This window comes from Carassius gibelio, chromosome A7 (assembly GCF_023724105.1).
Source record: "Carassius gibelio isolate Cgi1373 ecotype wild population from Czech Republic chromosome A7, carGib1.2-hapl.c, whole genome shotgun sequence".
NCBI classification, from domain to species: domain Eukaryota; kingdom Metazoa; phylum Chordata; class Actinopteri; order Cypriniformes; family Cyprinidae; genus Carassius; species Carassius gibelio.
This window is the reverse complement of record NC_068377.1, coordinates 3,234,418-3,247,938: the sequence shown is the minus strand read 5'-3', so window position 1 is coordinate 3,247,938 and position 13,521 is coordinate 3,234,418. Positions and strand designations below refer to the sequence as shown.

Sequence of the window (13,521 nt, the reverse complement as noted above, 5' to 3'; positions counted from 1 at the left end):
AAAACAAATCAGTTGAAAACAGTTTTTGTTGCTTTATATTTTTGTGGAAACTTTTTTTTTCTTAGGATTCTTTGATTACTAGGAAGTTAAAACAGCATTTATTATATACAGCATCTGTTATATATTGTCTTTCATTTCACGTTTGCCTCCTTTTGGACAAAAATATTATTTTGTAATTAAAATAACTTACCCCAAACCTTTGAATGGCAGTGTATCACAGAAGACCTGAAGTGAATGTGTCCTCATCCATCGAGCGCTTTCCCTGACAGCTGAAGTGTCTGAACACTGATGAATCCCACAGCCATGTTCATGTTCCGTGTTGATCAACATCCGATGATCCCCTAGATTGTGTCTGTGATGTTTCAGCTCCAAAAACCCCAATGATAATTTATTATTTCATGCTGAAAATATATATATTTTTAAACAGAAACAAAAACTTGCTGTTTTCATGCATGTATCTTTAAATGCAAATGAGCTGATGTTCCCCGCCCACTTTCCAGAAGAGGGCTGTGCCTTTATACATAAGAAATTAAATGCACCCTTGGATACTCAAGCCAAAACTAAACATCTGTTTAGTCTTGATTATCATGTCTGACGTGACATTACAGTTCTTCCACATCATGAAAGTTTAAACTTCTGATATGTGGTTCTCTTTCGAGCGTTCACTATACATTAAGAAAATTGAGATGGGAACAGCATTTTCACCACATCCAGTGGCTACCTTCTGCCAAATTTGCGTGGGCCCCATCGACTTGCAGGACCAGCACCAGAGAGCCTTTCACTGCCTCCTGCTGTCTTTCTCGGGAGGAACTGGTTATCTCAAGCAAACAGCTTGTTATGGTGCCCCAACCTGGAGTTGTGGACCCTTCATGTGTGGCTACTTCAGGGGTCCTAGAGGGGCTTAGGTCCCTGCCTCCCCGTGTGCTAGTCACGCTTATTGAGTCTTGTGCACCTTCTAATATAGGCTTCTGTATTCTCTGCAATGAGGAGTGTTCATGAAATGGTGCTATGATAGAGATACCGACTTGGCAAGCTGTCCCGTGTCAGATGATCTATGTTTTCTGCAGCACAGGCTAGGTAACAAGTCTACCGTCAAAGCTAAAGGTTAATGTAGCTGCTATTGCTTTATTTAATTCCCTGGTTGATGGTCAGTTGATCAGGAGGCACACGCTGGTGGTCAGATTTTTTCAGGGAAGCGAGGAGATTACATCCCCAATGCCCATCATCGGTGACACTGTGGGGTCTAGCGCTGGTTCTGAAAGCTGTCTCTTTACCTCTGTTCGAGCCCTTGGCATCCCTTGCTCTCCCTCTGCTTATTGCCCCTTGCTTTGGCTAAGTGCATAGGAGAACTGCTCGTGCTCAGTGGAAAGTGATTGTATTCACTTTGGGCCTGGGGACTGCAGTGTTACTCTCCGGCCAAGACCAGGCTACGCACCTAAACCACTTTCTACCCCCTTTTAAAGCGTTAGTCATTTCTTTGCCCGCTTTGTCTTCTGATCTGTCGACCTTGCATGACGCTGAGGCTCAGAGCACCATCTTACTGGATAGTGAATGTCAGAGACAGGAATGCACTCTCAGTATCAGAGCCCATATGATTAGGTCAGTTTCCTCTTCATGGGCCTGGTCTAAAGGGACCATCTGTTCGAGATGCATGCTTTGCCGCTGGGTGGTCTTCACAGAATATTTCAGCAGGTTTCACAAGTTGGATGTGCCATCCTAGGTGTCTCGAGTGCTTTCGGTGAGTCACTAACCTCATGCAGATATGCTAATTTAGTTAATAAGGTAGAGATCCTTACCAGTGGTGGGCGGAGCTTATTCAGAATGACATCACATTGGAGAACATTCCTGAACAGCTCATTTTGAGATACATTTCTTTTAATTTATGGGGTAAATAACTAATTGAGTGGATAAATATTTACCACAACAGTGTGGTTTTTGTACACACTACCAACGCATAATTATTTTCAAAAACAATACAAAAGTGAATTTTGCTTATTAGGTCCCCTTTAAAGAACACAATATTTGCACTATTATAACTTTTTAAGACTAAAGTAATTTTAGAATGGATTTAGTTGAAACCATAAAAACTGAAAGTATTAAAACAGTTAGATGCCAAGGAAACATTTCCCATTTTAGTTTAAAATTTATGTACTGACATAACAAACTAAAACTGAAATAGAAATTAATAAAAAACAATAGACATTCAAAACTTGTAAACCTGACAAAACAATTATTAAAATGAAAATGAATACTGAAATAAATGAAAAACTAATGTAAACATTATTAACCAGTCACAATAAAAAGCTTTTTTTTAATTAAAATTTAATTATATATATATATATATATATATATATATATATATATATATGTGTGTGTGTGTGTGTGTGTGTGTGTAAACTATTAATAAAAACCTATAATGGAATCTCAATGATGCTAAAATAACTGGACAGAACCTCTCATTTTATTATTGCACATTTTATTGCACACAATATATAATAGTGTTTTTTTCTACAGCATTCCTTTATGGAAAAGGCATGAAGCATTTGAATTTTCCCTCTCCACCATAATCATTATTTAGTGACATCACCGTTTTGTAATTGCACTAACCATTCAGCAAATATCATCTCAGTGTTACCACTATTTACAAAATTAGATGAATCTCACAGGACAGAACTCACAGACTGCTTATCTATATACATGCCAACAACTGTTATCAACAGTGAAATTTACAACCGTATAGAGTAGACATTATTGCTAGACTCACTGATTTCCCTCCAGTCTAACAACACTACTCACACCATATCCATTTCTATGCAATATAGAAATATTAAAAACACTTCCAACTAGAATTTATAAAACTAGGCAAATCGTAGTTAAATATAGACAGTAATTTTGTGTACTCTCATACTTAATAACAAACAGGTCTAAATCTACATAAATAACAAATAACCCTAAATATTCCCCATATAGCATTTTCTATAAATATCGTATTTTCCAATTACAACTATTAAAATTATTATTATTATTTGTTTTTGTTTTTAAGGGGGATGATCTGAAATTTCACTAAAAAAAAAATCAGTGCACATATATTATATTCTATAACAACCAGTTACAAACCTCTTTTTAAAAACATCCATCAAGAAAACAACTATCAAAAATACAATCACATTAAATTACTACTACAGGCAAACCTGTGTTGTTGTTGCTTAAATATATATTACTTTATCGCTAAAAGACCTATTATGTTTCTACAAATATTCCCACACGCACATGAATCATCAAAGACAAATTATCAGTCTATGAATTCAGAAGTATTGCTACAGTCAGTGCAAACTGATTAAAGACAGAATTACCACAACGTGATTACTTGGTCAATAACTACAGGAAATAAACAGTCTTTATATAACTAGTGCTATTACATAATCTGATTACAAAAACCAAGTACATGAAATTTGAGTACAATTAAAAAACAAGTCATCAGAGTACAGTTCATTTTTCGTGGGCTACATGCTGACATACTGATATTCATATGGATTACATTACCATCAGTCAACAGAAATACATTAATCTGTGATTTACTGAAGAGTTGTTCGTTTGGTTAACCCTTGTCATTCCAAATGATGTATTATATCCACAACAAACGTCAACTAGCAAACTTTAATAGTCTGCTGTGCTAGTTTACTTTTGTGTGACGAGTGTCGATTGATTCTTAAAGGGATAGTTCACCCAAAAATCATTTCACAAAAGATGATATTTTAAGGAATGTTGGTACCCAGTTAGTTCTGGAGACCTTTGACTTACATTGTATGGACAAAAACAAAACACCGAGACATTTCTCAAAATATTTTCTTTTATGTTCCACCGAAGGACAGGTTTGTTTCGACATCAATGATGACAGTTGTAATTTTGGGGCGAACTAGCTCTATAATTCACAAATTAGTGATTACATTTTCATCAAAACAATATTTAACGAATCAATTTAAGGCTATTTGTGTTGTGTGTGCAGTAGTTTAACGAATATGTTCGTTTTTGGTCTTTTTTGTGTTTTTTTGTCAGAATAAAACAATACAATAGTGCTCTCTGGAGAAAGCCTTTCTCTTCATAAGACGTTAACTGATGGACTGGAGTGATGTGGATTACTGTGTTGTTTTTATCAGCTGTTTGGACTCTCATTCTGACGGCACCCATTCACTTCATTTTGTAAACACTCTAGTCCAGCTGCACTATAAGTGAGAAAGTGAGAAAGGGCCACATATATAGGCTGAAACACTGTGAACGCAGACTGGCGGAGTAATACAACCTGTGAAATGTCCTAGTGCTTTTGTGCTGTTTATCAGTGATCTTGCAACACAGAAACAGGCCTACCCTTGTGAAATAGAAGTCTGCTTAAATGTATTGAATTTGCACTTGGAGTGTACTTAAAATCTAAAAAAAAAAAAAACAGCATATAATATTTTTCACATGCAAGCACACTTAAGTGACTTGAAGAGAGGGCTGTTTCCGAACACACTTAAGTACACTTTTTAAAATTACACTAACGATGTCAACTTTAATTTTAAATCATTTTAATAATCTTTTGTCATGTTTTAAAGAAGCACACTTTTGATGTGTTGACTAACATACTCCAGCACATGTAAAGTACTAGATTATAATTTGAACTGTATTGTTATTTAATGTGGCATTTAAAGTTAATAACAATATTTTAAATGTTCTAGATTCCAACTTCACCATTACACGTGTAATTAGAAATATATTTAAAGACTTTACAATTCAACTATATTTTAAAGACAACAGAAGTAATTATAAAATTAAGTCCTACTTAAGTGGGTCAAAAATCACTCCTAAGTTCAACTAATTGCATTTAATATAAATTTAAGCTATATAACACAATTGCATTAATTGCAAATAACATGCAATTAATTGTATGAAAATATTACATTCAGTTTACACTTAAAGAATAGAAAAATAAATACTGTAAATGAATGTAATTAAGTATGCTAAAATGTATTTCTTTTCCACAAGGGTAAAACACTGCAAAGAAGAATTACTGAGCCATGAGCAGGTAAACCGTGCATGATTGTAATACTTCAGTGTTTCTGTAAGTTTGGTTGACTGAAGACAGAAACTATTTTATAATACAGTAAACCTTTCAGCTTGAAGCAGTCCTTAACTGGGCAATCAAAAACTGTATCCGTTCCTGCTGTGGTCAGAACAAAGGACTGACCAGATCTTGAAAACCATTCTGAGGTTGTTTCTGTAGAGCATAACATTTCCCTTTGCTGCTACACTGTACGCAGGCATGAAATCAGCCAAGATTTAGTACCTGATCTACAGTCAAAGCAGTATAAAAATGAAACATAACAAGAACACACTGAAGAGTGTGTCAGCGGCTCTAGAGCTGACCGAAGAGGATGGAGCAGAGCAGAAAGATGGAGTAAAGGAGCAGGAGACCAAGACCTAGTTTCCGATCCAGCTTCCAGCCGTTTAGATGCACACTCAGGACCTACGACACACACACACACACACAGAGTCAGCATAGACACTAACAGCACTGTGAATGTATGTAATCGGGATGCAATTGGGGGATTTCAGTCCCCCTTTCGGGTCAGTCATTTATATTCCTGCTTCTGGTCAGACAAGATGCATTTCCCATTTCCCACAGCAGATGGTGATGTATGTTCTCCTACTGGCATATTAAAACTTGCCTTATAGATTCACCTGAGTGGAACATAACTGATCTGATTAACATTACATTATAATTTTAAGGCTAATGTTTATAAATGGCAGGTCAACAGTTTCACTAGCAATTTCCATCATCAGCGTGAGGCCAGATTTGATACAGATGTTAGTTTTGTCACCACAAATAGCCTCATAAAATGTGCACGACACTACGACTTATTCTGGACTAATATGGATAAAGATAAATGTTTTTTAAGATAGATGGTTGAAATGTGTTCAAAATGATTGACAGCTTACCTTAATACTCCATGAGTTCTGTAAATTGTATAAATACGTTGATATTCAAGATAATTGTTAAAAATACACTTTATATTTAATATTTAATTTTATATATATATATATATATATATATATATATATATATATATATATATATATATATATATATTAGAATGAATTAATACAATTAATCTAATAATTAAATTAATGTAATATTTAAATAAGTTAAATCGCCTTAAATATTTGTTGTATTTTTAATGTTCATTTTTATGTTCATTTTATTTATTTATTTTATTTTAACCTACACTGTCTAAATGTCAATGATGACAATCTTGCTCCAATATCAACCATCTGTGCTTTTTATTTATTTTTATCTATTTATTTTTTTACAAATCACACCCAGTTTTTTTTTCATTAAGTAAATTATTTTGTTTAATAATTATTTATACACAGGGCTTTACACAACTTCATATTACAATTATTTATAAATTCAGTGAACTTCTGTCCAGAGAAATATTGGATATTGGGCAGCCTCTTTTAATTATTTTATTTTTAAATACACCTGAAATAATTATTAGCCTCCTCCCTCTGCAGTTCCCTCACCAACCACCATCTGGGAAACCCTGCTGTAGAGCAGTGACCCATATGAGATAAGCTCAGTGTAGATTTCTATGATCTATTCCTCTATCTTTTATGAAATATTTTAACATTTTTAAACTAAATTGCCAATTAAGCCTGTGAGATCTGTGGTGCTGCAAAGTCTTAACAATTCTGGATCCCCAAGGCCTCTGGTGTTTGTTCTCGTGTGTTGTGATTTTGGGTAGTCATCACTCACCGTGAGGAAGACTGATGCGAGCAGCAGGATGACAGAATAGACCAGGCCTTTATTATTGATGAATATCTGACAAAAGACACAGCGCGGTCAGAGGAAAGCATCAGCAGAATCACATCTGCACTGGACTAACAGTACAAGTCAAAGACTCACTGCGGATCCATGATCTACTACTAGCGTCCTCAGAGCCCAGGGGAAGCCCAGTCCCAGCAGGATGTCAAAGATATTGCTGCCAATGGAGTTTGACACGGCCATGTCCCCCATTCCTGAGACACAATTAAAATGAGAATATAATGTATTTTACAAATAACAAGCTAAAACATGTTAAAACAACATACCGAAACATGCTAAAATGTGCTAGCAATGTGTTAAAACATGCTAGTAACATGCTACATGTTAGCAACATTAAATATGCTATCATAATGCTAAAACATGCCACAAACATGATAAAATATGCTATTAGAATACAAAAAAAATCTATCTATCTATCTATCTATCTATCTATCTATCTATCTATCTATCTATCTATCTATCTATCTAAGCAAACACTATCTATCTATCTATCTATCTATCTATCTATCTATCTATCTATCTATCTATCTATCTATCTATCTATCTATCTATCTATCTATCTATCTATCTAAGCAAACACTATCTATCTATCTATCTATCTATCTATCTATCTATCTATCTATCTATCTATCTATCTATCTATCTATCTATCTATCTATCTATCTATCTATCTATCTATCTATCTAAGCAAACACTATCTATCTATCTATCTATCTATCTAAGCAAACATTATCTATCTATCTATCTATCTGTCTATCTATCTATCTAAGCAAACACTATCTATCTATCTATCTAAGCAAACATTATCTATCTATCTATCTATCTGTCTATCTATCTATCTAAGCAAACACTATCTATCTATCTATCTAAGCAAACATTATCTATCTATCTATCTATCTATCTATCTATCTGTCTATCTATCTATCTAAGCAAACACTATCTATCTATCTATCTAAGCAAACATTATCTATCTATCTATCTATCTATCTATCTATCTATCTATCTATCTATCTATCTATCTATCTATCTATCTATCTATCTATCTATCTAAGCAAACACTATCTATCTATCTATCTAAGCAAACATTATCTATCTATCTATCTATCTATCTATCTATCTATCTATCTATCTATCTATCTATCTATCTATCTATCTATCTATCTATCTATCTATCTATCTATCTATTTATCTAAGCAAACACTATCTATCTATCTATCTATCTATCTATCTATCTATCTATCTATCTATCTATCTATCTATCTATCTATCTATCTAAGCAAACACTATCTATCTATCTATCTATCTATCTATCTATCTATCTATCTATCTATCTATCTATCTATCTATCTATCTATCTATCTATCTAAGCAAACACTATCTATCTATCTATCTATCTATCTATCTATCTATCTATCTATCTATCTATCTATCTATCTATCTATCTATCTATCTATCTTCAAGATTGTATATAAAATGAATCTTAAAGATAAAAGCATGCATACAAAAATCTTTATGTGCATATGCAGGTGACACACCTTGGCGGGCGACGATGAGGCTGGCCATGCAGTCGGGTACACTAGTGCCAGCAGCCAGGAAAGTGATTCCCATGATGTAATCAGGAATACCAAGTGTGTAGCTGATGATGGTGACCTGCAAAACACACCAGATAATGACAGAAATCAGATAATCCACCAACTAATAGAATGAATCGTAAAGAGTGCTATATTCAATAAAGGTGTCTATTTTGCATCTTTTTCTTACCATCCACACCATGAGGTAGGAAAAAATAGCAATCCAGAGGGTTGATGCAATGAAGGTGATCATGAACCAGCGATGCCAACGCGGCAAAACACAGTTAGGGACCGTGCAATACAGCAGAACAGCGAGCGGCCAGGACACCAGCCACTTCAGACGCGCACTGTAGCCAGCTAATGCACACAAGATACACAGAATAAATAACCAAAGGACATTTTCAGAGTACTATTTCTTTTTTTGAAAAAAAAAAATAATAATAATTATATATACATATATATATATATATATACATACACACAATTATTTCCTGAGATTGACAATAATGGTCCTATCTTAAAGGAATAGTTCACCCAAAAAGTAATCCAACCCGCTCCATCAGTTAACATCTTGTGAAGCCAAAAGCTGTGTGTTTGTATGAAACAAATCCATTGTTAAGACATTTTTTACTTTAAACTGTAACTTTCGGCTAAACTATGAGTCCATAATCCATAAAGATGCTTCCTCCAGTGAAAAAGTCAATCTCCTGTTGTCTCTCACATAACAATCCACCTACATGTTTGTCTAGGGCTGTTTTGGACTGTTTTGGCTTGTAAACTGTGGTTGATTTGTGCAGATTTCTCTCCTGATTGAGACGGGACGACTTTACTGGAGAAAGCAATATTATGGATTTGACTTTTTAGACGAAAGTAACAGTTTAAAACTTGGCTTCACAAGACATGACTTGATGGACTGTAGTGCTGTGTATTACTTGTGGATTATTGTGATGTTTTTATCAGCTGTTTGGACTCTCATTCTGACGGCACCCATTCACTGTAGAGGGTCCACTGGAGAGACAGTGATGCAATCCTACATTTCTCCAAAAGATCTCACCTTAGATGGCCTGAGGGTGAGTACATTTAAATGTATGGCTGAACAGTTGCTTTAACGTGAAGCTGCTTTAATCTGTGTTGTATAGAGCACTAAATATATAAATGTGACCTGATTTGACTTGACATTACATCCAGTTGTATACATACTAGATAAAGGTAACTGGAGATTCTCCTAGATTATGTGATTGAAAGCCTACCACAAGCAGCAGAATAAACCAATACGAAACAATGTCTGCATGTTTTTAATACTAATTTGCATTCGATCTGGTTAAATGCACTAACCAGGAAAATGGTGAGGTTTGAACATTTCGTCCCCGTCCTCATCCTCTTCCTCATGTTGAGAGTGTTCCACCTTTGCTCCGTTCTTGCCATCCGTCATTTCTGTGTCCTCGGGTGTTTGCTGTGCTTCAACACTTCCTCCATTTACTATTCCTCTAGAACCAAATGTCTTCCCTGAGGTCCTGTTCATCTTATTCTCCTGGAGCAATCTCTGTCTCTGAGAAGAGCAAAGAAGAAGAGAGGAATTTACATTTTGGTGTGTCATTAGTGTCAATGCCAGTTGCATCATACAGGCCTGAACCAGATTCTTAATTCAAGAATTGACTCACTTTTCAATTTAGCAATTGGGGTAATTTATACTGAAAAAAAAACAAAAAAAAACAATTGCACCAATATATATATTAGTAAAACATGTTCCAATAATCTTTTTTATTAAATACTTAAAAGTTTTTTTTTACAGCGATAGCAATATAGAACATATGATATGCATAATAAAAATAACTTATCAGACATATTTGTCTTCAGTAATATCAAAACATCCTTCAAGTTAAATAGTGATTTTGTAAACCAGCACCACAAATATCTACCACATTATTTTTTATCTGAAAACAAAGTTTTATATATAAAATAATACATTTTATTACTACACACACACACACACACACAAAAAAAAAATAGTTACAATTAATTACAAAGAAACAGCAAGTAACACTGAATTAATCATGACATTGTTTTTTAGAAAAAAATGAAATATGATTATTTTCTCATTTATTTACTTATGGTTGATTTATTTACAACTTTGAAAATAAAAATTTTACAGCTCAATATTGAACAAATTTTAACTACAAATGTGTATTTAAATAAAAATTTTCCAAATACTTATTTCTACTTAAAAATATATTAAAAACTAAATTTCAAAGGAAAATGTCTGTATTAGTTAACATAAAATAATAATAATAATAAATGAAAGAGTGATGTTGGAGTTCACCTCACTGATGAGCATGCGTCCGGCCATAGAGAGACGGGTGCGTGGAGAGAAATGTGGTGTGATCATGACACGCAGTCCAGCCTCTGGGAACGAGAGCTGGTGTGGCCTTAAGATGAGCAGCTCATCCACCATCACTACTGGAGACTCCTGCGGCGAACCTGCTGGAGCTGACAATAAATACAGGTAAAAATTGCTTCTGCTTCAGGACCCAGATTCTACACTGGATATGCATGTTATGAGAAGCAATGCATCTCATACAAAACAAAAGTCAATGCAAAAAAGGCATGCATGCATGTACCTTTCCTCAACAGCACCAAGGAGGTGTTGCCATCTGTTCCCGCTTCATCAGCCTCTTTATCTCTGGATATTTGTCTCCTGACACAACATTGGCCTGGACTGCCACATGATCTCTGAACAAAGCTGGCAATCTGACTGTTAAACCTGCCAATGAGATTCAAGGGATAGTTCACCCAAAAATAAAAAATACCCCATGATTTACTCACCCTCAAGTCATCCTAGGTGTATATGACTTTCTTCTTTCAGAAGAATACAATCAGAGTTTCATTTAAAAATGTCCTGGCTCTTCCCAGCTTTATAATGGCAGTAAATGGGTGTTATCTTGTATACATTCCTCATTTTCACAGTTTAGTTTCTCCAAAGGTTTTTGAGTCACTGTGTCTTTTTAAGGCATCTGCTGGCAACATAACGCAAACCAGCATTTCAAAACACAACCTATTCTTCATCTTTTCAACAGGGCTGTTGTATCTGTATGGGATAAATGTGTAATATCTTGAATTATCAACATCTCTGTGGAAAAAATGCTTCAGCCTCCCTCCTCCAACAAAACAGAGAGGAGGGATGTTTATCTGAGGCTTGAAGAGCTCAAGCCTCCCCTAATGGCCTTAAAAGGTGCTTAATGAAGGTTGTTGTCATGTAGAAGATCCTTATCTCTCTAGAAGCTGTGTTGTCTCTACAACACTAGTACCCATCAGCTCTCCTTTCCAAATAAATGAAACATGATCCTCTCCCTCATACACATGCAAGAGGTGTCATGCATTTGCAATAGCAGAGCAATAAAGAGAAGAAAAGCTAGAAAACAGACATGATTGAAGCAACAGAGAGGTCAAGACATTTGGATGTGGGCTATTATTTGATCTTGAAAATAAGTTGCAAATTAAGTATTAATTTTATCATTGTTTGTTGTACAACTTTCCTGCTTTCTTCCTCTCAAACGTAACCATCCAGGGAGTTTCTCCTTAACACATTAGCATTCAAGTAGTTTTCAGGCACAAGTTTCAGCAACACTTCTTTTAAGCACAGTACAGTATGCATCATTAAAAATTGCTATGCTAATAAAACAGACTCAATAGCTGTCTTTTTTAACAAATGTTCTCTCCCGTTGATAAGAATTTAAGTAATAGTACTTAATTATTAATAATTATTAATATTTAATTATATTTTTAGATCAATAGATGTTAAAAAGTAAAAAAACAAAAAACAAACAAAAAAAAAACCTTGCGAAAAAGTACAGTTTTGCAAACTGATTGTTTTTGAACACTTAATTAAATGGAAATGTACTGTAGATTACATTTTGTAGGACTTAAGTACATCTATATATGCAATTTCATCATTATTTATATTGTCTTTTAAATTTAACAAACTTTTTATTTGACATCATTGCAAAGTGCACTTTTTAAAAGTGTACTTAAGTTAGGGCTGGACGATTAATCAAAAAGTAATCGAGACCGAAATTCAGAACCTCTAACCGACGTAATTATCCCATGTTGGTTATTTCGTTTTTTTAATCATGTTAATACTTCCCCCTTGAAAGCATACTAGCGCATGTGTAGCCACATGACTCTGCCCCGTCCAGTCAGTGGCATAAAAGCAAAACACGGAGGTGAACGCAGGTTCAACACATAGTGATGGCCTTGTGTCTTAACTAAACTTTGTCAGTTGTATTTGTTTTATGGTTTGGAAATTCAATCGATTAGATGATCGGATGTGTATTATTAATATCGAGCTACCATGTTCGCGCAGCTGCATTGTGGCACGAGAACTCATAGCTGTGAAGATCGCGCGCACAGAGGAACGCAGAAGTTAGTTGTCAGCGCGGTCCTGTGATTTATCACTAAAGTAGCTTAGAATCTCAAAACTTATTATAGCATATTTTTCTACTTTTGAAGGAACTACGCTATTTACAACCCCAGCTTCACAATAATATAGAGACAGTATGACTAACTCACAAGCGCAATCACTCGTACTGGTACTGTGCTAATTTATCTTTATCTGATCTTTATTTATCTCTTACACTGAGCTATTGCTCAAGAATTAAAAATTAAAATTATTTCATCCGTAAGAAATAGGGATGGTTATCGAAAACCGGTTCCATTTTAGAACCGATTCCAAATTTCCAAGAACTTTGATTCTGCTTAACGATTCCTGCGTTCACATTTCAATTTGATTAAAAACGATTAAGTGCAGGAACGGAAATAATTTGCGGCCTGATTGTGTGCAGCGCACATGAAGCGCAAGCGCGTGCACAGAGAGCAGCGGTCGCGCTGCGGGTTCCCAGTTTGTGTCCGTTCTCGAACTGTTCCGTCTATTTCAGCTGTAGAAATGGTTGTTCCGAGTCGAAACTGACTTCTTGCATATTTTCGACCAATATACAGAAAACTACAACAGTATATCATAAATACAGCCGTTTTTGTCTTACGTGAACGTAAACAGATGAGAAAGAAAACACACATGTACAGGATTTTTGCTTA

The 13,521-nt window shown here is 34.9% G+C and overlaps 1 protein-coding gene across 1 annotated transcript in view; it reads right to left on the bottom strand.

The window, feature by feature from the left end:
* Positions 1–2,459: 2,459 nt before the first annotated feature.
* Positions 2,460–13,521, bottom strand: part of LOC128016432 (sodium/potassium/calcium exchanger 3-like) — a 41,910-nt gene continuing 30,848 nt past the window's right edge. The window contains exons 10-17 of the mRNA XM_052600925.1: positions 11,052–11,194; positions 10,754–10,920; positions 9,769–9,982; positions 8,624–8,790; positions 8,398–8,512; positions 6,944–7,056; positions 6,794–6,859; positions 2,460–5,503 (exon numbers count right to left, since the gene is read on the bottom strand). Of these exons, the coding sequence (XP_052456885.1) occupies positions 5,393–5,503; positions 6,794–6,859; positions 6,944–7,056; positions 8,398–8,512; positions 8,624–8,790; positions 9,769–9,982; positions 10,754–10,920; positions 11,052–11,194 (1,096 nt within the window). The 3' untranslated portion in view covers positions 2,460–5,392. The remainder of the gene's footprint in view (positions 5,504–6,793; positions 6,860–6,943; positions 7,057–8,397; positions 8,513–8,623; positions 8,791–9,768; positions 9,983–10,753; positions 10,921–11,051; positions 11,195–13,521) is intronic.